At 44.9% G+C, this 26,709-nt stretch overlaps 3 protein-coding genes across 13 annotated transcripts in view; 2 read left to right on the top strand and 1 right to left on the bottom strand.

The window, feature by feature from the left end:
- The window catches only part of PPP1R1B (protein phosphatase 1 regulatory inhibitor subunit 1B), an 84,060-nt gene extending 69,769 nt beyond the window's left edge, over window positions 1–14,291 (top strand). For 2 of the 3 annotated variants that reach the window (XM_053263297.1, XM_053263298.1), the window contains exons 6-9: window positions 3,826–3,888; window positions 5,360–5,431; window positions 10,417–10,581; window positions 13,341–14,291. In XM_053263297.1, coding sequence (XP_053119272.1) covers window positions 3,826–3,888; window positions 5,360–5,431; window positions 10,417–10,581; window positions 13,341–13,444 — 404 coding nt within the window. In that variant the 3' untranslated portion in view covers window positions 13,445–14,291. The remainder of the gene's footprint in view (window positions 1–3,825; window positions 3,889–5,359; window positions 5,432–10,416; window positions 10,582–13,340) is intronic. The other variant, XM_053263299.1, reaches the window with a different exon arrangement.
- Window positions 14,292–17,616: 3,325 nt separating this feature from the next.
- LOC128330468 (uncharacterized) lies at window positions 17,617–25,707 on the bottom strand. 8 transcript variants are annotated; one of them, XM_053263433.1, is made up of 4 exons: window positions 25,091–25,702; window positions 22,591–22,856; window positions 20,373–20,489; window positions 17,617–19,843 (listed from the first exon to the last, which is right to left on the bottom strand). In XM_053263433.1, exon 4 carries the CDS (start codon window positions 18,996–18,998, stop codon window positions 17,862–17,864), a length of 1,137 nt encoding a protein of 378 aa, XP_053119408.1. In that variant the 5' UTR covers window positions 18,999–19,843; window positions 20,373–20,489; window positions 22,591–22,856; window positions 25,091–25,702; the 3' UTR covers window positions 17,617–17,861. The 8 variants fall into 8 exon arrangements, with proteins under 8 accessions (XP_053119408.1, XP_053119407.1, XP_053119409.1 ...); XM_053263432.1 differs by having other exon boundaries at window positions 17,617–21,592; window positions 25,091–25,707; XM_053263434.1 differs by having other exon boundaries at window positions 17,617–20,489; window positions 22,600–22,856; window positions 25,091–25,707.
- The window catches only part of STARD3 (StAR related lipid transfer domain containing 3), a 46,786-nt gene continuing 45,569 nt past the window's right edge, over window positions 25,493–26,709 (top strand). Inside the window, exon 1 of one of the 2 annotated variants that reach the window (XM_053263426.1) lies at window positions 25,493–25,852. The gene's annotated coding sequence lies outside the window, so the exon portion shown is untranslated. The remainder of the gene's footprint in view (window positions 25,853–26,709) is intronic. The other variant, XM_053263425.1, reaches the window with a different exon arrangement.

The raw sequence follows: 26,709 nt of genomic DNA, 5'->3' as shown, positions 1-26,709 counted from the left end.
CTCACATTTGCTCTGCTCCATCTCTCCAGATACCTCTCTCACCCCCTAGTGGCCATTTGTAACCCAAACTCATCTGTTTTTTTTTTTTTAAGTGTCTAGTAGTCCTTATGGTTGCAAGCTTGGATTTATCCCAATGACATCACCTCCCCTATTTCTGATTTTCTTCCAGCCCAGTCTTCACCAAGCTTTCCCCACTTCTTTAAAACCTTCATTCTGCATGCAAAATTAAATGTGTGAAGGTGAGCATAGAACTGCAGAATATACACATGCCCTCACCTGCTTACAATTAGTCATCACAAAGTTCCATTGAAACCAAGAGAATAAGTCACAGGGCCAGCATCAGGGGTCAGCATCATTGGGCAGCTGCCAAGGGCCCAGGATCCCCAAAAGGTGAAGGGTAGGGCCATAGCTCAGTGGCAGAGCATCTGCTTTGTATGCAGAAGGCCCCAAGTTCAATCCCTGGCATCTCCAAGTAGGTCTGGGAAATACTCCTGCCTGAAACCATGGAGAAATCACTGCCAGAGTGTAGACAATACTGAGCTAGGGGAACCAGTGGTCTGACCTGGTATAAGGCAACTTCCCATGCTCCTAAGGCCCCACTGCTGATCCCTGAGACCTCCTCTGTGCCTATAGCCTTAATGTTATGGTGACAGAGCAACTCTCTCACGGCCCCCTCAGTTAGGAGGGGACCCGTGGTAGGAAGTTTGCTGAGAGGCCCCCAACACGTGGTGCTGACCCCAGTTAGTCATGGCTTACTTAGGTCCCATTGCTTTCAATAAGACTTAACCATGTATCATTTTAACTGGATTGGGGCCAAATCCTATAAAATGTATTTGGAGCTTTCTTCACCACCAACCTTGGATTTAGCTGGACAGGACTGTAGGCATTCTGCCTCCTCCCTGGTCTATTTCTTAAGTTAGTAGATTCAGGACAGACAACAGGAAGTGCTTTTTCACAAAACAGAAAAACATGGAATGCACTGCCCCGTTCTGTGGTGATGGTCACCACCTTAGAGTGGCCATCGCTCTAAAAGCAAATGCATGGAAAACAGGTCTAGTATCAATAGACAGGACAAGCCAAATGAAGTCTCCATGACTACTGAGAGTATACCTCTGATTGCTGGTTGCTGGGTGAAAAGAATAACCTTCACCTTTATGCCCTGTTTTTGAGTTCTCAGAAGAGTATGTCTGTCAAAGACAAAATGCTAGGCCTGATGGACCTGTGGTTTGATCCAGGAAAGCAATAACCAGGAAACCCAATCCACAATGAAGACACATTTTTTTTAAAAAATGTTTTGAATGTGTTTGATAGCGGTCCCAGTAATTTTAGAGAATTCTGAACAACGGTTTTGAACATTTCTTATCCTTCGACATGGCGAATCAAAGGAGGGATGCTGTTTCGTATTTCCTCCCCTTCCAGCCCTTAATTGAAGGCAAGAATTCCTTCCCCCTGCTTCTCCCAAGGACAACCAAATGCAATTTGCTCTAGCCTGGGGTGATATCTCAAAGGGTACGTGTGTAGGGGGCAGGGGGCTGGTTCCTGAGGTCAAGTGGTTCTCAAGCAGGTGGGCTGTTACTGTGGTGACGCACTTCTATTTAAAGGGCTTCTTCCTGCTGTTAGCCACGGATCCCACTCGCTGGGGGTGCACTGCGTGTACTGAATATATTTCCCTTCATTTAGCACCTCTGCTGTCAGGGAGGAACCTGTAAATGTACACACACACACACATACACACACTTACTTGTGCTCCTTACCCCGCTACAGGGAGCCGGCAGTCTCCTAGGAAACCAGCTTTCTTCCTTAGCAGGAAGGAGTGTGAGATGGGAAAGGTGGCATCTATGCAAGGCATTCTTCTCTCTCCCGCCTCCAGTCCCTCTGTCCGCATTATTTACTTATCCTTGCTGTAATGGAGCAAAGGTACAAAACTTGAGGTGGTTACTAGGTGTTTGGTGCTCTAGGGCAGACTTGGTGGATTTCAGATGACTTTGCTAGCCACTCCGGGCAACACTGTACTTATTTTATTTTATTTATTACTTTTATATACCGCCCCATCCAATTGGCTCAGGGCAGTGCACAACAAAAACAAAACCCGCAAATCGGTCATTTTAAAAACAATCAAGACAAATTAATCTTAAAAACAGTTTAAAACCATTAACAAGTGAAACATTTAAAGCAGTTTAAAAACCCTGGAAGGCCAGGCAAAACAGATAGGTTTTAAGGGCTCTCTTGAAGGCCAACAATGAACTCACACTACGGCTGTCTGCCAGGAGCGCATTCCATAGTCCAGGAGCAGCTACAGAGAAGGCCTGCCTCTTAAGTCACCACCAGACGTACCAGTGGTAACTGGAGACAGACCTCCTCAGATGACCTTAACGTGCAGTGGGGATCATGTAGAAGAAGGTGCTCTCTTAGGTAACCTGGACCTAAGCTGTTCAAGGCTTTAAGCGCAACAACCAGCACTCTGTATTTTGCCCGGAAACATATAGGCAGCCAGTGCAACTGTTTTAAAACAGGCATAATGTGGTCTCTCCAGGTTACTCCAGAGACCAATCTGGCTGCCACATTTTGAACTAACTGAAGTTTCCGAACTACATACAAAGGCAGCCCCACATAGAGCACATTGCAACAGTGAAGCCTGGAGGCTACCAGCTGATGCACCACTGTTTTGAGGTTGTTTTCTTCAAGGAATGGATGCAGCTGTTGAATCAGCCGAAGCTGATGGAAAGCACTCCTGGCCATAGCCTCCACTTGAGATACCAGGGTGAGGCCTGGATCCAAGAGCACACCCAAGCTGCATACCTGTTTCTTCCGGGGGAATGTAACCCCGTCCAGCACAGGAAGGTCTAATTCATCCCTCAAATTCTGAACAGTGAGCACCTCCGTCTTGCTTCAGTTTCAATTTGTTATCCCTCATCCAGCCCATTACTGCCTGTATGCAGGCATTTAGGGAATGAATACCATTTCCTGATGATGATGATGATGATGATGATGATGATGATGATGATGACGACGACGACAAGGAGAAATTTTAGGTGTTATTAGCATACTGATAACACCTTGTAACAAATCTCCTGATGACCTCACCCAGTAGTTTCATGTAGATATTAAAAAGCAGAATGGAGCCCAGAGGGACTCCATATAACAGATCCTGTTTTGAGGAGCAACTGTCACCAAACTCCACCATCTGGAATCTACTTGAGAGATAGGAGCAGAACCACTGCAAAGCAGTGCCCACTATCCCCAACTCCCCCAGGCGATCCAGAAGGATACCATGGTCGATGATGTCAAATGCTGCTGAGAGATCCAAAAGAACCAGCCATCACATTCCCTCCGTCGATTCCCCGGTAAAGGTCATTTATCAGGCCAGTCAAGGCTGTCTCAGCCCCATAGCCAGCTCTAAAGCCAGTTTGAAATGGGTCTAGATAATCAGTTTCCTCCAAAAAACCCTGGAACTGATCGGCCACCACCCTTTCAATCACCTTGCCCAACCACAGGAGACTGGGGGTATAAATATTTTAAATAAATAAATGAAATGTAGCTGCATTGAACTTCTTCTGATCAGCGGGGTGGAATAAAAGACGATGTTAATTTGGCATTTGAATATTGTTAGGATTCATAGAATCATAGTTTGTGATGGCATGCAATCTGTGCAGTCATGAGGACTAGGCACTTGCCTTTTTAAAAATGTTGTTGTACTGCAACTATTTAACACTTTTTTAATCACCAGCAGCACTGGGGAGTATCAGATTTAAGAATGACTGTCTTGGCCTTTTCTTCCCTGCTCTACACTCTTCCTGGCTCATATTTCTTCTTTGCATATTACAGTCTCCAAGGGGCAGAAACCACTGGGCTCAGCTGCCAAGTCAGCATTGCTCAGGCAATGCACTGGTAAGAAATCAGCTTCTTCTCATGCCAGATCTATGTTACTGAGTAGTGTTAGACAATTAAAGCAATCAGCACTAGACCTGACCAGAGCCAAAGGACAGTGCTCTGGTACCTTTCTTTGCACAGAAGGGGGGGATTTCAGCAGGTGCTGCTGTTCTTACTAGCTCTGCATGACAAACTGCACCTGCCAAAACTCTTGCTTGTGCATAGCTATAGAAGGTACAGGAGCCCTGCCCTCTTTGCCTCAGGTGGCCTTAAACAGCACTTGAGAGAGGTCTGGTTACATGGTTAAGCAGCAAGGAGTGGCCATCAGTATTCTCTCTAAGGCAAGCCTGCTCAACTTTGGCCCTCCTGAGGATGTTGGCCTACAACTCCCATAATCCCTGGCTATCGGCCACTGTTGCTGAGTATTATGGGAGTTGTCCAAAAGCAGCTGGGGGGCCATAGTTGAGCAGGCTGTCTAAGGTGTGTGCATGTGCTTGTGCTCACACAATTTTTGATGTCTGCTCAGTTCAATTTAGAGGCTGCTCAGGTTGAATCAGGAAGGCCCCACTCTGAATGCACATGCGCACACACTGCCTTGATACCAACAAAACAAAACTCATTCTGCACACAGATGAAAAAAATCAGAGAGCACTGGTGACCATATGGCTGAATATCTCCAGATAGGATCCAAAATACAGTAAGCATCCTTCCTTGTGCTTAATCCACAGTTGTGTACACTTCTAGTCATTTGCAGACTAACTAGGAACATAGGAAGCTGCCATATACTGAGTCAGACCATTGGTCCATCTAGCTCAGTATTGTCTACACAGACTGGCAGCGGTTTCTCCAAGGCTGCACGCAGGAATCTCTCTTGGCCATATCTTGGAGATGCCAGAGAGAGAACATGGAGCTTTCTGCATGCAAACATACAGGTTCTCTTCCCAGAGTTGCCCCATCCCCTAAGGGGAATATATTAGAGTGCTCACATGTTGTTTTCCATTCAAATGCAAGCAGGGTGGACCCTACTTACCAAAGGGGACAATTCATGCAGGGAAATGACTTGACTAGCAGGCCAGAGGCTGCCGGTTCAAATCCCCGCTGGTATGTTTCCCAGACTATGGGAAATGCCTATATCGGGCAGCAGCGATATAGGAAGATGCTGAAGGGCATCATCTCATACTGCGCAGAAGGCGACAATGGTAAACCCCTCCTGTATTCTCCCAAAGACAACCACAGGGCTCTGTGGTCGCCAGGAGTCGACATCGACTCGACGGCACACTTTACTTACCACAAGATCATCTCTCCTCCCAACTAAAGAAAGCATACAGACAAAAGGCACCACAATATGCAAAACAATCTTGGAATCTTTGCTTCTTTATCCTGTTTCCTCTCTTATGCTCACATACACTGAGACATTTTGTGGAAAAATGAACCTTGATTTTTTTCTTCTTCTCTTCCCGCCCCTTCTCCATCATGGCTCCCTGAGAAGTCTTGGAAAACAAGCCCAAAGAATCTGATCATCCGGTCTATCCAGCTGTCTCCAAATCGCAGAAACGGAAAGGTAAATTAAATCTGGATGCCATCATGTAGGGTTTTTTAAGAGGAAATGTATCTTGGGTAAGGGATGATTAGTATAAATACTGGTGAAAGCAAACAATAGTTTTTAAATTGAAGGCAGGGTGGGTTAATTTAACCAACTGATTTAAACCATAATTTAAATCACCAAGAGAAAACTTCTGCTTAAATCATTGATTTAAATCAAATTTTCCACTGATACTTCCTGACATATTTCTTTGCAAATCTGAGCACTAAAATATGTTAATTTATATTTCAATAGAGCATGTACAACATTTAGGATGGTATGCCCTGTGTAAAAAATTTTTTTTTGATAACTTGATTTTTTAAAACTAATTTAGGGAATAGTATATAATACCTGATTTTTTAATAGTATGGGATCCATAATTTATTGATTAAGTGCCATCAAGTCGGTGTCGACTCTTAGCAACCACATAGGTAGATTCTTTCCAGGATGATCTGTCTTCAGTTTGGCCTTTACGGTCTCTCAGTGGTGCATTCATTGTTGTCGTAATCGAGTCCACCCACCTTGCTGCTGCTCATCCTCTTCTTCTCTTTCCTTCAATTTTCCCCAACATTATAGACTTTTCAAGGGAGCTGGGTCTTCATATAATGTGTCCAAAGTATGATTGTTTGAGCCTGGTCCATTATAGGATGCCTTTAATCATTCTCTGCATCAGGCTGCCCTGCATCTCCTTGTTTGGCTTCTTACACTGGACACATTTGCCTTTTGACCCAGGGAAGACATTTCTCCCAAATATTCCCAGTTAGGGAGTCTCTTATACTCAGAGGCTATGACAGTTTTTCTATGGCAAAGTATGAGGCAATATAGAAAGCTGTGTACGAATAATGCCTTCCCTTTTTCTCTCCACTGTTTTTCTACTCTACCTCCTTTCCTATATTATGTCTCTGTCTTAACTCTTCCACCTTGGCCTAGTCCCACTACAAAACCACCACCCTACTACCCAGCCTTTGTCTTTCCATGTGTGAATTCAGTCTGCTTAGAAACAAACCAAAAGTCCCAAAACAGGGCCATCTCTAGGAGGGTGTGGGGCTGGGGGCGAGCAGCACTCTCCCTGAGTATCCTGCAGCCCAGCACTAATGAGTTTGATTACCTCCCTCCTCATTCCAGTGAAAAGAGAGTTGACCAAACTTCCAAGTACAAGGCACTGGGAAGTTCACCTCCCTCCTCCAGTATGGGAGAACTGATCAGATGAAGCATGGAAGAGGGGGCAGAGGAGAGGAGGGCAGCCCTTGTGCAATCTAAAAAAAACCCTTTCCCTTCCTGGAAGTGGCGGGACCTCTCCCACTGCAATCAGTTCAAATGAGCTCTCCACCACCGCCACCCTCCCAAACAATCCCAGAGCAGATACTACTGAACCGGTTCCTCCCTGCTCACTCCCTGCCCGGGCTGCGCACACGCAGTCTAGTCCAATGTCATTCCACATACCCTTGCTTTAAGACAGACTAGCTGACCCTGCACAGAGCATCTGTGCACTCTTTGGGGCCGGCGTTTACCTCTTCTTCCCCACCTTCAGCCCCAGTCTCTGCTTCCGGGCCCATCCGCCTCTCCTCCCCATGGCCACTTCTGCCCGCCCTCCCCCCCACTTTATTTCTCCCCTCATGGGACTTGCCTCCGCGACTGGGGCTGCTGCCGCCGCGGCAACCAATCCTCCTGGGTGCACCTCAGCCAATCAGCTGGGCGCTGGGACGCACATTCTAAGGCACACCCAGGAGAATTATGACAAATTGTTTTAAAGGCCAGGCTCTTCAAACTAAACCAATCTGTGGCTAAACCTACGTGGCTGCAGTCACGCAAACCACAAACACTGCTGAAATCCACAGGAGTAAGCCGCTGATGAAACACCACCAATGCTGGTATCCGTGCGCCTCTCATTTACTATTCAGCTCGCAGGGCGCATGGAAATTTGGTTGCCTCACTCTGCGCTCAAAAAAGGAGGGAGGCGATGGAACTTTTTTCAATATGCATTGGATACTGAGTGGGGAGGGTGGGTCAAGACAGGAATGGTGGCTGATGGGGACTGTGGGGGTGGTTGGGCCTGGCTGCGGGGCCTGGGGGAGCATAGGGCTGGGGGTGATTGCCCTGCTCACCCCACCTAAGTGACAGGTTGCCCAAAATTTCCAAAAGTAAGAGCTGGTAGTTGCTGGGCACTACTGGGCAAACTAAATTACTACTACGACAAATATTCATATACCACTCTTCAACCAAAGTTCTCAAAGTGGTTTACATAGAAAAATAAATAATACATAAATAAGATAATAAAGATGGTCCCCTGTCCCCAAAGAGCTCACAGTCTAAAAAGAAACATAAGGCAGATACCAGTAACAGCCACTGGAAGCATGCTGTGCTGGGGCTAGATTGGGCCATTTTATAACTAAAGCCATTTTCATGAGATGAAGCGAAAATGATTGCCCATGTTTGAGTGCTAGGTAACTCAATGTGTGTGTGAGAGAGTCATTAATTCATTTTTAGGGGACTGTTGAGTGTTGATGTAGTACATTTGTGATGAGATTTAATTTTAACCATGTTTTTTCCCCATGAGAATTTGAAATTTAGTGTTTCATTTACATTTTAAAAAATGATTTACATTAATAAAATCTGGTTGAAGGTGATTTTTTTTAAAATTTTTATTTATTTATCCAATTTGTATGCTGCCCCAAATGTCCGCATTACAGCAGCATCGTTGCCTGTGGAGTGCACATTCTATTGTTTGCCCCGCTGTCATCTCTGTTCAAAGAGGTTCTGCAGGTTTCTGAAGCGCTACCAGAAACTTGCAAAAGTTGTCAGCAGAGAAAATGGTGGGATGAGTGTGTGTACACCATGAGCAGTGATCCATCTCTCATATCACCTTCAACTCTGTAAAATAATTGTTGCCTGTTTCCAGCCATTGTCGCCATAGAAACAAAATGGAAAGCAGGGCTGTGAGGATGATTCTGTGAGTATTCTGCTATTGTACTGATCAGTATAGCTCTCTGGCCTTCCACATAACTAGCAGAAGCAGAATAAACTGCACAATCTAAGTAAATATGTGCAGACATGCTCAGTTTATATAACTTCGACAGGTCACAGAATTCAGCTTTTGGGTGGTGGATTTTGAATTAGCATGGTGCAGAATTTTGGCAACACGAATCTATATCTATGCCACACATTAATCCCCATCTCCTTGCACACTGCAGATGAACCTGCATCATTCATATGACATTGTGGTACATTTCATACAAATATGGGGTGGCAGTGGATGTAGAGAGAACCAAGCCGGGTTCCCCTCCGTTCTCCACTGCACTACAATGGCTGTGAAGCAAGTGAAGTTGCCCTCCCAGAACCATTAATAATATTATTTTTAATAAAAATGTGTAAATAAATAACCCATCACCCAGCAAATTCCCTGGGTTACCCCCTCTCCAAAAGCATTGAAGTTAACTTGCAATAAGGTGGACTGAAATGCACTTTGTGGTTATTCCCTCTACTGACAGCTGATGCAGTTGTTGTTTTATAAACAACAACACATCAGTTAATGGAATAGTATCCCCACCAACAATTCACAAACAAAGAAGGGGGCATGCTTATAATACTCTATTCTTGCACTGGGGATCACCACAAGTCTCACTGCTGCCACCAATACATATTGTTAGGTGATTGCTATCATCTGCAGTATGAGAGAAAGAGTTGTTGTTGTGAGGTCACTCAATTTGCAATCCCTGACTTAACTCATTTCCTCTCGTGGTCTGCTCCATATAGCTCTGCCATGTTAACTTGATTTGCAGTCTGTGATAACAGTGGACTACATTTCAGGGTCATTGTTAGCCACTCAGGTGTAGACCCTCCCTCCACATATAACATATGTGATATGATGCCCTGCCTTTAGCCTTGGTAGATGGAAGATACTGGAATATTCCGTACTCCACGCGTTGCTGCTTATGTGGTATTAAGGATGTAGAGAGTGTTGACTATATTCTATTATACTGTAATTATTATAGAGATTTGTGGATTGCTTTAATTGCCGCTTTAATAAAGGACTTACCAAGTAGAAGAGATAAAGCATATATTTTATTTTTATTTTCACACTGCCAATTCAATATTTCATATAACGTAGACAAGTTTTGTTCAGCTGCTATCTACATTCAAAAGCAAGTTTGGACTAATTCTCCTGACTAGTTTTAACATGGTGATTCTCTTTATTTAGTAGGGGGAGAGTAACTGGCCCTATCCACCGCCAGTGACTGTTGCTGGTGTCTATCTTTTTATTTTTATAGATAGATAGATAGATAGATAGATAGATAGTAAGCATTTTGGGGACAGGGATCCATCATTTATTTTTCTGACCATTTTTGGAAGGGCGGTATAGAAACCGAATCAAATAAATAAATAAATAAATAAGGAACACCATCATTGCAGCTGAAACAGTAATGTTCTTTGTTATCTATTACTACTACAAATTGTATGATATTACTGTTGTTATTGTATATCTGTACTGGTCAATGACTGTAATAACGTCTATTTATCATATATGACATGCTTTCATCATTTTAAAGTGATGAAAGCGGTAGAGGCTCTACCTATGGCCAAGCTCAATGAAGTTTAACTTTGCTTTAAAAAACCCCGAAAAATATGGAAATTCTAGCAGTTTAAGAAAAGAGTTAGGGCACTTATAAATTCACTCATGCACCAAGAAGCTTGAAAATTATACAATGAGGCACCTGCTTTTAATGTGCTTTCTGCATACATGGTTACAGAAATGCCATGCTTTTTTGGTTTATGAATGAATCTGTCAGTACCTGAAGTTTTCTGTTAAGCCAAATGGGTTTTTTAAATCCTAGGATTGGTTCGTAGTAAGGTAGAAATGACCTTATTTATCTCTGCTGCCTATAGCCTTGACCTCTCTAAAGGATGCTTGTGGAGCCGAGATGCGTTTTTCTTTCTTGTCTCACTGTGAAGTTTGGTTCCATTAGGTGGGCAGAAAGTATCCTTTGCTGGATCAGTAGAGGAGGTCAGAGATGACCCCAGCCTCCCCACTGAATCAGAGAAACCAGAAGGAGCTGAAGGAGGGGAAGCCAAGGACCAGCAGAACCAGGAGACAGAGGTAGAACTGGAACAGGGAGACCCACCACTAACAGGTAATGTGGCCAGATGCATACCTGCATGCATCCCTATTTTCCCGTTCACCAGAATGGGAAAATAGACATGTTGGCAGGTATACTGGATGTCTCTGGAAGCAGTGGTTGCTAAGCAACACAGGACCAGGTCAAGTCCTTGGCTATTAATAGTTAATGTTGAAGCTCGCATTTTGCAAAGGGCTTTACCACATTTATTATGAGTTTGCCTCAAAACAACTTTATGGGGTGGATCCCTATTATTCCCATTTGACTGATGGCAGTACTGAGGCTGAGAGGAAGAGTGTTTTGTCCAAGGCCATCTAATTAATCTGTAGCAAAGATAGGACCTTTGGGGAGCACAGGAACAAAGTCCAGCTTTATGGCATTTGAACTTAGGGGTGTAGCAAGGATGGAGGCAGCTCAGTGGCAAAATCCAAAGTGCGGCCCCTCGTTCACCCCCCACCCACAATGCTGCTTGCCCCCTTCATCTGCCACCTGCCCATCCACCAGGACATGTGTGTCTGAACTGCCAATGAGAACAGGCCTGCTTAAAGGGGCTGCCTGTTCTTGCTGGGATCAAGGTCACACCAGAACAGAGTTGGGGTGAATGCAGCCTGGCAGTGGCAAGGTGGCAGCAGGGGGCCGTGAAGGTGGGGGTGAGCATCCGGGGGGGGGTCGAGGAAGCAGCAAGCACACCACCTCTCAGACATTTGCGAGCTCGGTGCATTGCACATCCTCACACAATGGTGGCTATGTCACTGCAAGCTAATCACACTGGCCGCAGGTACAAGAGTCCTCTTCTACACCACTATTAAAATTGCAAGAGCCCTGGTTACCCTAGGGTGCAAAGAATAGATGGTACCATTGCACCACCCTCAAGCTCTGGTCTCTGTGACGATTTCCTGTTGCTTTGGCTGATGTACTGTATGTTCTTATCAGTCTCATGAGATTAGGCTGAGAGGCAGTGACTGGCCCAAAATCACCAGGAGGTTTCCCAGACAGCAGCTTTACCATGGGATTAAGAGAGGTGAAGTACTGAGAGTTAGGGATATTTCAAATTTGCCTTTAAAAAAACCCAACACAAAAAGTAGATTTTTTAAAAGATCCCAGACATAAATCGGGCTAAGCTCCAATAAGCAATGAAAAAACCCAAATCATGTATGGTGTGCTCCCTGATAGCTCACAGGGACTTCGACTTAAAGCTGGACAATATGTGAACACACACTTGCCCTTCTGTGGTTAAGCAAAGTAAAATCGCCATCTGGGAATGCTAAGGTGAGCTTCTTGAGGATCTGGACCCAGAACTTCCCAGTAAGTCCAGCATTCTATGTCCAAACTACACTGACTCTGGTTAAAGATCACAGCCACAGAGTTGAATACAGTGTCATTTTCCTCCTCTTCCCCTATTATTCGGGAAGTGACTCAATTTGTGCTTAGCTAGCCTTTTAGAGTTGTGTTCCTTGTTTGCTCCTGCTCTAGTTGTGACACAGTGGAGTCTGGGAAATATGGGTTAACACTGGGTGGAGTCAAGGAGGCAGACAGAGCTGGTCTTGTGAGAGGGGAGAGCTGGTCTTGTGGTAGCAAGCATGACTTGTCCCCTTAGCTAAGCAAGGTCTGCCATGGATGCATTTGAATGGGAGGCTTGATGTGTGAGCATTGTAAGTAGGGATGTGCCCGAACCGGTTCGGAGGCCATGCTGGAGGCCTCTGAACCGGTCCGGCGGTTCGGCACGGAGGGGGGTTGTAGCTTTAAGGGCGGGGGGGTAGTACTTTCCCCCCACCACCACTCTTCCCCCTCCGGCACTGTGTTTTTTGACAAAGTTTCTGGGGCGGCAGCGTTCCTCCCTGCCGCCCCTGACCCCGTCGTTAGCCTGCCAGAGCCGAAGTAAGGAACACGCATGCGCCCGTTCCGGCGTGCATGCGTGCACACCCGCCGCCACCTCGCACTCCACATACGTCACACGTTGACGTGTGACGTATGCGGAGCGCACATGCGGCGGCAGGTGCGCACGCGCGCCGTAACGGGCGCATTCGTGTTCCTTACTTCGGCTCTGGCAGGCTAACGACGGGGTCAGGGGCGGCAGGGAGGAACGCTGCCGCCCCAGAAACTTTGTCAAAAAACACAGCGCCGGAGGGGGAAGAGCGGCGGCGGCGGGGGGGGGGGGGGGAGAAGTACTACCCCCTGCCCTTAAAGCTACAACCCCCCCCCGTGCCAGACCAGACCGGTTCAGCACTTTGCACATCCCTAATTGTAAGATATTGCCCTTCGGGGATGGAGCCACTTTGGGAAGAGCAGAAGCTTCCAAATTCCCTCCCTGGCATCTCCAAGACTGAGATGAGAGAGATTCCTGCCTGCAACCTTGGAGAAGCCGCTGCCAATCTGTGTAGACAATACTGAGCTAGATAGACCAGTGTTCTGACTCAGTATATGGCAGCTTCCTATGTTTCTAGAACATCTGTCCTTGGGGCTGAGGGTTATATATGGTGACAACCATCTCATCCCTCCCAGCCTAGGACTCTGCTAATGTAGACTACTCCATTTCATACCTGTTTTCACTGTCCTGGTTGTCAAACAAGGAAGCTGGGGAACTCTCGTCCTATGAAAAAGCATGGAAAGTTCAGCACCCTCACAAATCTGTGATCCCATGGTTCATTGTGAGGAAGCACAACAGTTAAACCAGCTTGAAACTGGTTTCAGATTTTTGTGTTAGGTAGCTACAAAATTGGTATCTTCCAATTTAGATAACTTTTTCTGGATAATTTTTCTCCCTCCTTCTGCAGATCACATCATGGAACTAAGTCATTCCGGTTGGGAAGAAAGGCCTCCTTGTGCAGTGAACCTGGAAAATCGCTCCTCCCCGCCCCCTATCCGCACTACCACCTAGCACAGGAGGGTAAAGATCTGGGGGCTGTCCTGTTGATGGAAAACTCCCATTTTTCACCAAGACAGATTGGATCCCCCCACTTTAACTATGTTATCTTTTTATCTCCTTTTCTGTTCTGAACCTGGTTTTTAATTTGGCAGTGTTTGGTTTGTGTTCAGTTAATTATACTTAGTATGAAGGAAAAGCGGGCAAATGGAAGGCTATTGGGCATATATGTTAGGAAGGAAACTTCAGAGGCAAGATACCTCCGATGGCCAGATGCCGGGGTCAGGTGTCAGAGGATGGTTATCTCTATCGTGCCTTGATTGTGAGCCTCCATTGGGGTCATCCGGTTGGCCACTATCTGGTACACAGTGCTGAGCTAAATGGGTATGTGGCCTGATTCCGCATGGCAGCTCTTGCGTTTTTACACTTCTTGTGTTCATCCATTTAGATCAGAGATTCTGCAACTCTGGGTTGTGAGCTCAGTGGATATGGTCTTATCCAAGGGATTCAGGTAGCTGGCCATGAGTTGTCATTAGGTTTCTGGAATGTGAATTTAGACATGCACAAGGGTCCTAGTAAGTAGCAACTAGAGCTGGATTCAGGATGGCAATGTAAGAAAGCTCTCTCATTGCCCAGTTCTAACCTTCCTCGCATTGCCCAGTTCTAACCTTCCTCTCTTGCACCGCCTCTGAATATTTCATTCATCTCTCTGAAAGCTGCAAATCAAGATCCGATCCATTTGTATAGATGAAGCTGCTCTCTCTCGGTGTTCTTTGACCCCACTCACCACACCCATCCCTCCCATGCACTGGGCAATGCCCTTCCATGTGCCTCTGTACTCTATTAAAGCTTTGTAAATAAACGAGATGCTTAACGAGTGTTTTATGGGTGGGCAGGCAGGGGGAGAGGCCACCAGCCTATGTGGTAATCTAACTCTTCCTTATTGTCAGCCAAGAACCACAGAACAGATTTCCATGACTCTGAGGGACTGCTTTTTCTCCCCCCCCCCGCAAACTAAATGTAAGTACATGAACCAAGATGCATTGACAGTGGGTATGGCAGATTTATGGGGCAGGGGGGCTGGCATGCGAATCCTGGTTCCTGATGAGTCCCAGGGGCATAGCAAGGCTGGGGTGGGACCTGGGACAGAAAACGAAGATGGGCTCCTGCCCCCCAACCTCCTTTTTCAGAGGCAGAAAGGAGAAAGCAGAGCAAACTGTCATCCAGCCAGTGGCCTCCCCTCCCTCAGGGGCCGAGGGATGTTTGGTCTTTCACCCCCACCATTCAATTGTAGCTATGACCCTGATGAGTCAGGATTCTCCCTCATCTTCATCCGCTCCATTCAGCTGTGACTGCTAAAAGGCCATCCCTACTAAACAAGCTCAAAAACATTAAATCCCGGGTTTTGCTACACTTCCATGGAAGGAATTCAATAGTTATTCAAGATCAGCAAGAGTTGGTATGGCCGGGTGGGTCTGTCAAGGTCTCCCTCCAAGAGATCCCGATACACATATACAGCCTGCAGCGTGGTTTAACTGAAGGGCAAACCAGCTTAGAAATGCAGGCAGGCTGCATACTCAACTGCACCTAGATTATATAATGCTATTGTACATAATCCTGCTGCTTAGCAGCAGCAGGTATATCTATTTGCCTGTTACAACTGTGCATGTTTTATTTGGGAACCGTACTAGCTTTCACGACTTTACTAGCATGAACAGCTTGAAATTCCGAACACTCGAATATTGGGTGCGTGAGGTGCAGGCTGACATTATATACCAAGACATTTTCCCCCTGAACCATCTCTCTCTGAAATGTGAACATGGGCTTTCTGCCTCATAGGGAACAGTATAGTTTGAAGTTAGCATTTCAGACTATTGCCTAATCCAGAATAAGGGTCTATCAAAACAGAGCATATAAAACTGTACGTGGCCAAACAATGGAATGGTGTTTCTGCAACTGGGTATATTACAGAGCTCCATGGAAACAACTTGCTTATTTGACCTGCATCATGTAAACATCCTGCGAACTGCTTGTTCCACTCTCCTGAAACAAGCTTTCCTGTCTTCTGCTGTCAAATGGTGAACTTTGTAGAACTGTGCATTCATTGGAAGTCTGTTGATTTTTCACCTAATCCCTCCACTTCACTCTACCCGGATGCTGCTCTCGGTACACAGGCAAAGTCTGCTCCCTTAAGAGGGCCACCTTTGTGTTCAAACAAAAACTGGCTTTTCACACCAGCCGTCAGCTGGGACCACGGGTAGCAAGAGGTAGCACTGTTGCCCAAGAACCATTTGCAATCAGCCATTAAGCCTTCTACAAGGAAGTGAGTAAAGCCAGGCGGCCTGTGGCAGCCATCCCACTCTGGGAGACAAGGGCTGTTTTCATGCTCTCTTAACTGCTTCAGTCTTGTTGCCTTCTCTTAATCAAGGCTGGTCTGTTCTTTGATCCTTTCCAGGAGAGCAACTCAGAGCATGTAGCAGCTTGTTCCCCTTTGGCCAGCAAATGGTGTGATGGGATAAGATGGCAAGGTCTTGATGGTGGAATGTTGCCCAAATAGTGGCCTACTTGTGGTTCTCCTAAAGCCTCTGGGTCATAGGTAGAGGGCAGACCGATGTGTTTCAACTTGCCCAGAAAAGGAATCTGTGGCCCATGCCAATTTAGAGGGGTGGGTAGATTGATGTATGCAAGTGTACAACAGGGCATAGCTATACTGTAGATTTAAACTGGTTTTGCTGTCATTCCTCTCTTTCCTCTTCAAAGTTCAAGAGGGGAAAGAATTCTTAACCCTTTTGAACAACATTTCCCATTATCCTTGTGGTGGGGAGAGTCATGATAGTTACGTTCTATATACTCCATATTCAACTCCTTCCTCTGCTGGAAAATAGGAAGTGCAGAGCAGCCTTTGTGGAGTCAACAGTTTTAAGACAAAGAACCCTGGAGGCTTCTGGTATCTCCAGCCCTTTCCTGCCCACACAGATTTCATGCAGTAGAGCCACAGCTGACTCCTTGAGCTCGGATCCTTGAGCAGAATCCACATGACCTCCACTCAACAATTGCTTGTGTTGTGCAAGAGTCACAGAGTCAAACTCAATGTGACCTTAAACACCACTGTTTGATCCTGTGTGTTTCTGGTAAATAGCCACAAGGGCTCCCACTCTGAGTCAGAGGGATTTAACACTGCCCACAGTGTGGTCCCAGGCTGGATCAGGGGACCCATGGGTATTTTCAACACACACACACACACTTAAAGTCAAGTCCAGTTTGACCCAGTTCCCCAGAATTCAAACTGCTAAATATAGTTGCTGGAAAAATTGTGATGCTTCCTCTAAAAAAGTGGGTTGTTTTTGTTTTTTCAAATTATACATTTTTTTTTAATGCAAGAGAAAACAATCCCTCACCAGCACACTTCCCCTTCCTCAATCCTTAAACTGAGTAATATTCAAGAGAAAGAAAAGAATGGAGGGGGCAGTGGGAAAATGGAGGTGAGTCAAGCAAGAAACAGTTTGTGAATGTCTAGATATTTTCCATTTAAAGGACTGCAGGAACTCCAAACCAAGTACTACTGAACCACTTCAAGGAAGTCGTTCTCACAACCAGCCCTACCCAGATAGGGCAGCACTAGCCTGAGTAGGGCTGGCCCTGAGAACCGCCAGGATCAGCCTCAATCCTGGCACTCCTCAACTGGGTAGCCCGAGTTTCATACCGGGTAGCCCAAGGCGAAAAGTGAGGTAGGAGGGCACATGTGCATGCACCCTCCTAACCCACTGCCCGGTCATGTGGGCACACAGGTTGCCAGAAGCCATTGCAACCATAGAGGCTCAGGAAAGGAGCAACCCAGTCTCAGGAATTTCCATAATGCACCACGCTGCTTGTACAGTGCATTGTGGGATAGCTGGAGGCCAGGCATCCTCCCCTGGCCTCCAGAGTGTCACGCTACTCACTGAAGTACAGAAGGTGCATAAGCGGCATGGCTGGCCAGAACCAGCAGTCGTATGGTGGGAAAACAGGAACCATCTGGCCTTCCCCTGCACCTTCCTCAGCCATCATGTGAATGACCTCTATCTCCTTGAACAACATATACCCAAGGATTAAACTGAAAGCAGAAAATCTGAAGAACCAAGTTAATTCCACCCCTTCCCCAAATAGATCAGTGGCAGACTAGGACCCCAACAAAAGGGTTTGTTTTTAGTCAGTCCTTTATTACGGTCATGGACCAGTGCATAGCTAAAACATACATACTTACATGCTTACATATAAGAAAAGAGACTCAGCATAATAAAACGGATTATAACACAATAGTACCAAGTTAAAATTAGAACAGTTATGGTGAACTCCAAATAGGTCTGACTGAAAACCTTATTAAACAGGGCACCCTCCATTGCAATCATGAAACAAGAATCACAGGGGAAGAAAAGAAAAGAACAGAACATTATTAAAAACCTGAGCGGATGGTGCAAATGATATGACAATACCTTGCCATTCTGATGATTAGGTTGTCATCAGAACTGGACAATAAGTACTTCAAATAGAAGTCATCCAAGTGCCCGGGAAAATGTTGCAACAAAGGGGACACTAATCTTAAGCGGGTGTCCCTATAAAAGTTACAATAAAGTATGGCATGCGCAATTGTCTCCACTTGACCAGACCCGCAAGGGCAAAGTCGAGCAGAAAAAGGGGTACCTTTAAATCCTCCCTCCATGACAGCAGATGGAAGCGCATTAAGACGGGCGAGCGTCAGAGCACGTCTAAATTTGGGGATGGTAACTAGACTTAGATAGCTAGCTGGTTTAGTGTTGAAGATTTGATCCCCTAGAAAGATATTCTTAGGCAGAGAAGCGACTTCTTCCTGCAGTTCCATGTCCATGATACGTTGTTTAATCTCAATCCTGGCACGATCGTATCCCAATTTTATAATCTCATCCTGAGAGAAACCATAATGAGCCAATTTGTCAGCAATTTGGGTCTGCCACTTAAATCGGAAACAATCAGTCTTAATAAGGGGGGCCAGTCCTACGCAAGAGAAGACAAATTTTAACCAAAATAATATGATAGTCCTCCAATAGCAAGTTTCCAATCTAATCATACCCACCTCTCGTCTAAGCGCAGCATTGGGCACGCATCGGGGGACTAACAATATAGATCTCAGAAATTTAGACTGCAGGGTTTCTAAAGCCATAAAGTTGCTGACAGGTCCTATTTGGGCTCCGTACAGCACTTGGGAGTGGACTTTAGATACAAACAGTTTAACTGCAGCGGGGATGTAAGAAGCCCCCCTCGAGAAATGAAAAGAGGTAATAAGGTTCGTGGTTGACTGTGCCGTCAGCAATGTGGATTTGAGGTGGGCATTGCGTGAACCTGATGACTGAAAAACCACTCCTAGATATTTGAAGAGGTTGACCTGTGCAATCCTGTGGCCATTGATGGACCAACAATATTGCCTAGGTCGTTTGGCAAAGACTAGAACTTTGGTTTTTCCATAGTTAATCTCAATGGACTCTTGGGAGCAAAATTTTGAGAGGAGACCCAAAGCACGTCTCAGACCAATTGGGGTTTGGGACATGATTGCCATATCATCTGCATATAAAAGTATAGATACATGTTTATTTGCTATTTTGGGAGGATGCGTGGAAGGTATAGATACAAAAGAGACCACCGAATTAATATATAGATTAAATAATAAGGGAAGGGTTTGTTTTTAATTTAGCACCTTAAGCGGCGGTGGGGGGGGGGAGAAGAGAGCCTTAAAAGTAGTTAACAGGATCTGCCAAGTATCCCCTTTGCAGCTGTACTGTTGTCTAAGTTGGGGCAAGAGAATTACCTTTGTAGTAGTGGACTGAGACAAGCACAAATGCCTAAGCAGTTTCAGGGCTTCTTCAGACATTTAAAGAGCTCACTTTGTGAAATCTGAACTAGCAAATAAAAACTAGAAGAGGAAACAAATGGAAGCATTGGTCAGCACATGCAGCTCAAGGACCATAGCAAAATCTGTGCAGGTCTCAGAATCCTAAGAGCTCCAAGCACACTAACTTGCTTTCCCTTCAGCCTCCTTTCCCAACAGGGGTAGGCCAAGCATAACTACATAGATCCCCTGGAAGTTGAAGCAGCCCGAATTGGCAGCTGTCACAGAAACAGACCGGCATCCAGTCACATTCAGCAATAGTTGCTCCAATTCAGACACAGCCTGAAGGTCCAGATTATCCTCAGGGACATGTTGTGGGGCTCCAAGCCCTGGAATGTAAAGCTGGCTTGCCAGTGTACTTTATTAGGAAGTGCTGCATGGCTATACATACCTGTATTACCACAAATCTTGAGTGGCTTTTCTGGAAAGCAATGCATTGGGAAGGAACAATTTTCACCAGCATGTGAACGCAACATTGTGCAGTTCTCTCTGAATCAGGGCAAAGGAGTGCATTCCTGAATCAATAAAAGATACGGTTGTCACTAGGTCAATCTGAAGTCAGCCCAACCAGAATGATTTGTTTTGCACCCTGCCCCACATGCTTTGCTTGGTTATGGTCAAGGCTGCAATCTTAAGGATATTACCCAATATGCCTTATGTTCCTGAGAGCCATCCCAAAAATTTGGGGCAGAAAAGCCACATCGGTGTAAAAGCCACAGTTAGGAAAAAAGGCTGGAAAACTGCAGAAATCTGGCATAAACACCACAGTGAAAAGGAGACACACATGCATTATTTTTCTGGTTGTGTTGAAAGCTTAAAAATTGACTACAGCTTGATCTTGAATTCTAGCATAAATGCTGCACCAGCATAAATGCCGCAGGCGGCAATAAACAACTTTTAATAACGTACCCGCCATGGCCTTTCTACCCAAAGTTATGGTACTGGACATGAGATGGGATATAAATACAAGACAAATTATTACAATGGGAGTTCTTTCCAAACAGGCATAGGATTAGGCTTCAAACAATAATAAAAAGACCCTACCTTGTTTATTGATAAAATGTATGTATTGTCTCGTAAAAAAGAGCACATCCAAGGCCATTTTCATTCAACATGGAAAATGCAGTTCTACTTTAAGTGTGCATGTGTACACAAACATACCTGACCAAAAAAAAAAGAGGGAGACTGAGAGTTACTTAAATGGTCTGGCTGCCTCTACAAGTAGCACAGCTGGATTCAACACAAGATACTACCCAAGGCAACTGTTCTAAGAATGCAGAGAATTCTTAGGAAGGTGGCATCTGCTAGAGAGGTACAAGAGAGTACTATCAAAGTTCAAAGGGTTAAAAAATGAGTTTAAATACTGTCTTTCAACTTAAGACCATGGGATGTTCAGTCTGTATAGCCCAAAGGTGTCTCTTGCTCTCCAATGCCCCAGGGCAGATGGCTTTTTTTTAAAACTGGAAATACTTCCAAGCTGAAAACAATGGGATAATCTAAATTAAGATGTCAAGTTGCAACAGGTTGTTCAGGCTTTTGCTGCCACTGTTGACTTTTGATTTCTGAATGTACAAAGCCCACACTTTCCCCAACATACTGCACGTGGCATCTATGGTGTTTGATGGGCTTGCTGGCAACATTTCTTCATTTAAAAAAAATGCACTGTTTACCCCATAGAAGGCTTACAAAGACTAATACAATTAAGCCCAGATAAGCACCAAAGCTGTAATTAAAAACAGCCAACTGTTCACCAGAAAGAGAAAGCCAACCAAGCACAGGCTTAAATGGAAGTGTTTGAGCCTTGTGAAAGGTGAAGAGAGTCAATCACCTTCTTGTAGTACAAATATTTTTTCACTGACCATTTGAGAGTTGCTTGCGGTCCTGGAGGACCACTTACATTTTTTTGTTCTACAAAATCAAAGCACATGCCTCATGTTTTAAAAACAGGAGGCTTGTCTTTCTAAGGTGATGGATGTACCTGTTTTCTGAATAAAGTTTTGCAAAGTTGAGTATAATGTTTGTCAGCTTTAGCCATCACCTTGCTTCTGTATTTGGACTTGAGGGCGACAAATGATAGAAATGCCATCTCACAAAAGGAATGTAATGCTGCTTTGAATATTTATATACCACTCAACAATTCTCAAAAGCAGTTTACATAGAAGATTGTTGCAGCGTTCCCGGTCTCAAGAGGGCTCACAACCAGCAACCATCACTGGAGGGATGTTCTTCTGGGGTTGGACAGGACACAGTTGCTCTCTCTCTCTCTGCTAAATGTAACAGAATTGCCACTTTACAAAGTGCCTACTTGCTCAGTTAGCAAATGACATCTGAAAATGCACTGCTTTGTCTGAAAGTTCTGGGTACTTTCCATTTGAATAGAAAACTAATAAAGAATGTCTCAAATTTTGACCTTTGTGTTTTGTCACAAGAGCAACAAGCACTCTTGTGCCTTAGTGGAGAAACCAAAGCATAGTTTATCAATTTGCATCCCAAACGGGTTACATATCCAGTAGTTTGGTTCAGTTTCAACTGGAACTGTTTCTTGAGAGCAACAAGGTGTTCTTGGATATCAGTTTTTACATTTTTGTCAAGAAATAGTTCATTTTCAGACAACAAAAAACTACTAATGTTGGAAGTGTGCTGAAGTTATCCTTCTCTATGCAACTATCAAGCCAGTCCGGTTTCTTAATAATTGCAGATTGTGTCTCACACATCCAATACAGTCACCAAGACTCGCTGCAGCCTCAGTTCATGTAGGCAAGTTAATATATCAGAGAGAAAAGCCAACAAGTATCACGATGAATCTTCATTCCAAATCACCTCTAGAAACAGGATAGAAACAGCTTGAATGTAGCTCAAGTAGTAAGTACTTTGCCTTTTGGCAGCCACTGTACTTCTGTATGAAGAAGCTGGATAGGAACATTTTCACTGCACAGGACACTTACACAGAATTCATAGATCTTTTTATGAAATTAACAGTTTTTACAGTGGTGTCCAAAACTCTCTTCATTTCCACTGGCATTTTCTTAGTAGCCAGTGCCTCTCAATGAGTGCTACACTGCACCCGTGTGGCATTAAGTGTGGATACAAGCCTTACCCCACTATGCCTTCGTAACATTGCTTGCACACCATCAGTACATACTCAAAAGCAACATTGCCGATCAATACCATGTTCTTTCACGAACTCATCTAAAAAATGAAAAATATCTTCTGTAGTTGTTGTTCTTGGCAGTGAACAACAAAATGAAGTACCTTTCCTTACCTTTCATACCTGATGTATGTAAGACCTGCAAGGCCAGTGACAACAGTAGTCTCATCCAATCACAATGCAAAATACCTATTGTTTTTCATAAGGATATCTGTAACAGCTGCCATATCATGAATTCTGCTTGACACAATGTCATTTGAAAGAGGCACATAATCCAACTGCTTATAGACACAAGTTCTTTAGCTGCAGGCAGAATAACTTCTTCCTCAACACTGACACGATATGAAGCTTCATCCATTTCTGGCGGTTGACTACTAATCCTAAAAATAACATATGTGGGTTAGCTGAACTGCATCCAGTGAAAGTCTCACACGCACAGTGAAATGAACTAATTAAAGCTACATATTTAGTGCACTATTGAGACACCAATTAAGAAAACATACGTTTTGCTTCTGGATTAAATGTGGAAAAGATTATATAAGAAAAACAAGAACAGTAGTTTTCACAAGGGGGCCCAGCTCCTCACTCTACCTGGAAAAGTACTAGTTTCTTCTACCAAGGCTTCTATGGACCCTAACTCTGTTAGGGCAAGAGGATAGATGCTGGTGCTTCCTTTTCCTGCTTAATGTCCAATCCCCTGGCCTTCAGCAATGGAAGGGAAGGCACTGCTCATCATCTTGCCCCTCTTTCCATGGTAATTTTTCCCTTTAAGTCTGCACCTCTGCAGGAACCAGACCACCAGCTTCCGATCAAGCCCTCTCCTTGGCCCTTCCCTTTTGTAGCATATATTGCAAAAAGTAGGTGCTTACACTAGAAAAGTTTAGTTGCTTTATCCTATTTTGTTGATGGGCTCCAATCTATTTTATTAGCCAAAATCTAAATTACTCTATCCCATGAATACAAAACAAAGTAATTTTGTTTTGGGTGGGACAAAATAAGGTCCCACCCAAAGTCTTGTGAGGCTTCTCCTATGTCTTGTAAGAGATTGTTGCTGATTTTAAAAGGCATCCATTTCTGGGATCAATATTGCCTGTGAGTGGGTTGCTCACTGTGTTCTGCCACTTGTAAGTGGCCATTCTGCATGCTACCAATAAATAGTTCAGACCTGCTTGCTGTCAGAGCCTGTTCCGCCACTCATGACCCCTGCTGGACCAGTGGGCTAACCTTGACTGCCCTCAAGTTCCATCCCACTCCAGCAACCTCTGGGATTTTTTTTCCTTTCAGCACCAGCATTATCCTGCTGACAACCTGAATGAAGTTCACAGGCCCACTCTTACTAATAAAAAGCATTTCAAAACCTAGAAGCTACAGTGGTGAAGGCCTTGGTCCTAGCAGCCCCCATTTTAACTGCCTAATAGAGAAAATATATATTACAGGATCCAGGGGCATAGCCAGGGTCCTGGAGAGGGAGGGGGGAAATATCCAGTCAGTGGAGAAAGCACTCCATCAGATTGGAGAGGGGCCACCATGCATCCATTCCTGGTGCTGGCCATACACCTGGCCTCAGTGCACCCAGGCTCGGCAGAGGAAGGGATAATGGAGTGAGGGGCAAGGAGGTGCCTTGGTGGTAGCCCAGGGACATTCCCCCTCCCCGCTCCATTGTCCCAATGCACCTGACAAGGTCTGTTGTCCTGACTGCAAGTGGTGGTTCTCTCATGTTTAGTGGGGGACAGCAACTCTTCCTATTCATCCCAGATAACCCCCTTTCTAGGGGCTGGTGTCTTCCTTGTATTTCTGTTTAGACTGAGACCCTTTTAGGAGAGGAAACCATTTCCCCCTCATCCCTTTTGCTATGTAAACAGTCTTGAGAACTTTGTTGTTGTTGAAAAGCAGCATATTACTATTCAGAACAACAACTGGCTGACTGTAGGGAGTGGCATTCCCTCAGACAACCTGTAGGCACTATTCCAGGTAGTGCAAGAGGCCCTGTCAGTCAGTCTAAAAAATGTTTAAAACCTGTTTGGATTGTTTTGAATGTAGTTTTTAAAACTATTTAGATCACACTCCTTCAGCACATTGCTGCTCAGAACCAGTTTCTAACAGAAGAGTAAAACACGGCACCCACAATAGACCATTGTTGTAATTGTTTTATTAGTGTTTTTAATTTGTTGTGACAACTGCCATGACACTAAGTTTTTGGCAGTATAGAAGTGTGCTAAATAGTTAAACACAAGACTTAAGAACATAAGAACAGCCCTGCTGGATCAGGCCCAAGGCCTCTCTAGTCCAGCATCCTGCTCCCCTGCATCTTGCCTAGGAGGGTGGAGAGAACCTTGCCCAGAAAACGTGTAATGCAACCTCTTAGATTCTCATGGAACCCGTTATTGTACTTTGCCTATATGTGTCTTAACAAAGCTGTCCCCTTAAGAGGCAGAACGACTAGTAAGACCCATTACTTTATTTGTTTGGCATATTAACAGAGCCTTCGGCAGTAATTCAGACAACACGTAACTCACACTTTAAATACATGCAAATGTTTTAAAACACATTTGTATAAATGCAGACACGCAAAGCTTCCATACGGAATGAATCCCGTCCCCACGCACCTGCTTACCTCCGCTTCCGCCAGACCTGCTGCTGCTAACTGTCTCTTCTTTCAGTCCTTTCTTTTTCCTTTCTTCAACCAGCTCCCGCTCTTCTCCTCCCAGCCAATAGCCAGAGCCACTTTGCACTAAAATAGCCAATCAATGCTCTTGTTCCTTTCGGTTATTAGACTTGCCCGTTACCACGCAACCGACAGTAAACGTTCCCTCATCCATACATGCTTTCACTTCCTTTTTTAACGAATTAGCGCTTGTCATTGGAAAACATTTTAACCAATGAGCGTCCAATAACCAATCGGCACTACCCATATTAATCTCTCCGAATAGTACTCCTCCTTCTCATGCTATAATCCCACCCCTCTTCTCTACCACAGCCAATGGCGGAGCATACCGAATCTACTTCCTTTCACCTAATAGGCGCGCCTCTTCCTCTTCATTCAGCCAATAGGCACTCTTTTCTGGCCTTCCAAGCCCCACCCACTCTGCTGTGGCTGTGCACCGGCTTGTCTAGGAGGCCGGTGAAGATTGCCTTTTGTGTGCGGTCTCTGACTCCACCCTGTTCGTCGTCTTCTTTCGGGTCTGAGCATCAGAACAACACAGTAGAGGGTGGAGCGCATGCCTCTTTGATGGCGCGTGCTTGGAGTCCCTTCGGGCACGTGACCGGAAGTAGTGCCTTTTTCCGAGCACGGTGACGGGAGGTTTTGCTTCCGTCTTTTGTGGCTGGTGCCTGTTTCTGGGGGAGACTGAGGCCGGGGGAGGCAGAGACTGGCCAGGTACGTGCCTAGTGTGGGGTAGAGGGTAGAAGCTCCCGGGAAATGGGTCTTCGGCAACAAACAACATTCATAATCATTTAGCATCTGTAGAATGCTTTAGAAATGTTAAGGCACTTCATTCTTACGGTTTCTTTAACAACAACCCTGCAGGGTAGGCCACTATTATTGTCCCCAATTTTTTTTAAAAAAAAAAGTTGGGGTGTCTGACGCTGACGGCGAGAGTGGCTTGTCGAAGACCGCCTGATGAATGCGTGTTAGAGTTGTAGCTTAAGTTTCCTAGCTGTCGCACAACACCAAGTCCGTATGGTTTTCTCTTTTGTGTTGCTGACGAAGGATTGAGGAAGATCGAGAGAAGACCTTGCCTGAGGCTACCTAGTACAGTAATGGTTGAGATCAGATTTGAACAGGGGACGTTTTGACTCCTCATAGTTGTCTCATAGGGCCAAACTAATTGTTATTCAAAATGCATGAATGCTGCTGATTGGTACCTCAAATAATACTAGTAATGTTTATTGATGCTCATTATTTATATAGTGCTTTAGAGTATTGGGAACACTTTGCATACACTGAGAGTTGTCATTGCAGCAACCCTATACCGTAGATCTGTATTATTATTCTCATATTATAAATGTGAGAGGGGGTAGGGCTGAGATTAAGAGAGTGATGTATTTAAGGCCACCTTGGTGCTTTCCAGATTAGCTGCTCAGCAGCAGCAAAATGCTTCCATTCAGGCAAATCACATTTGAAACGTAAACAGCAGGGGGAGCAGTCTTGCGGAAACTAACAACCCGAAAAAACAGCAACCTTTTTACGCCGGATACACAACGCCATTTCACTATATTGCAGTTATTAAATTC

Source organism: Hemicordylus capensis, chromosome 6 (assembly GCF_027244095.1).
Source record: "Hemicordylus capensis ecotype Gifberg chromosome 6, rHemCap1.1.pri, whole genome shotgun sequence".
In the NCBI taxonomy this organism is placed as follows: domain Eukaryota; kingdom Metazoa; phylum Chordata; class Lepidosauria; order Squamata; family Cordylidae; genus Hemicordylus; species Hemicordylus capensis.
This window is presented reverse-complemented; position numbering and strand designations above follow the sequence as displayed.

Bases quoted from the DNA above. Each gene is read 5' to 3' on its own strand.
- LOC128330468 (XM_053263432.1), bottom strand. From the start codon at position 18,998: ATGGCAATCATGTCCCAAACCCCAATTGGTCTGAGACGTGCTTTGGGT.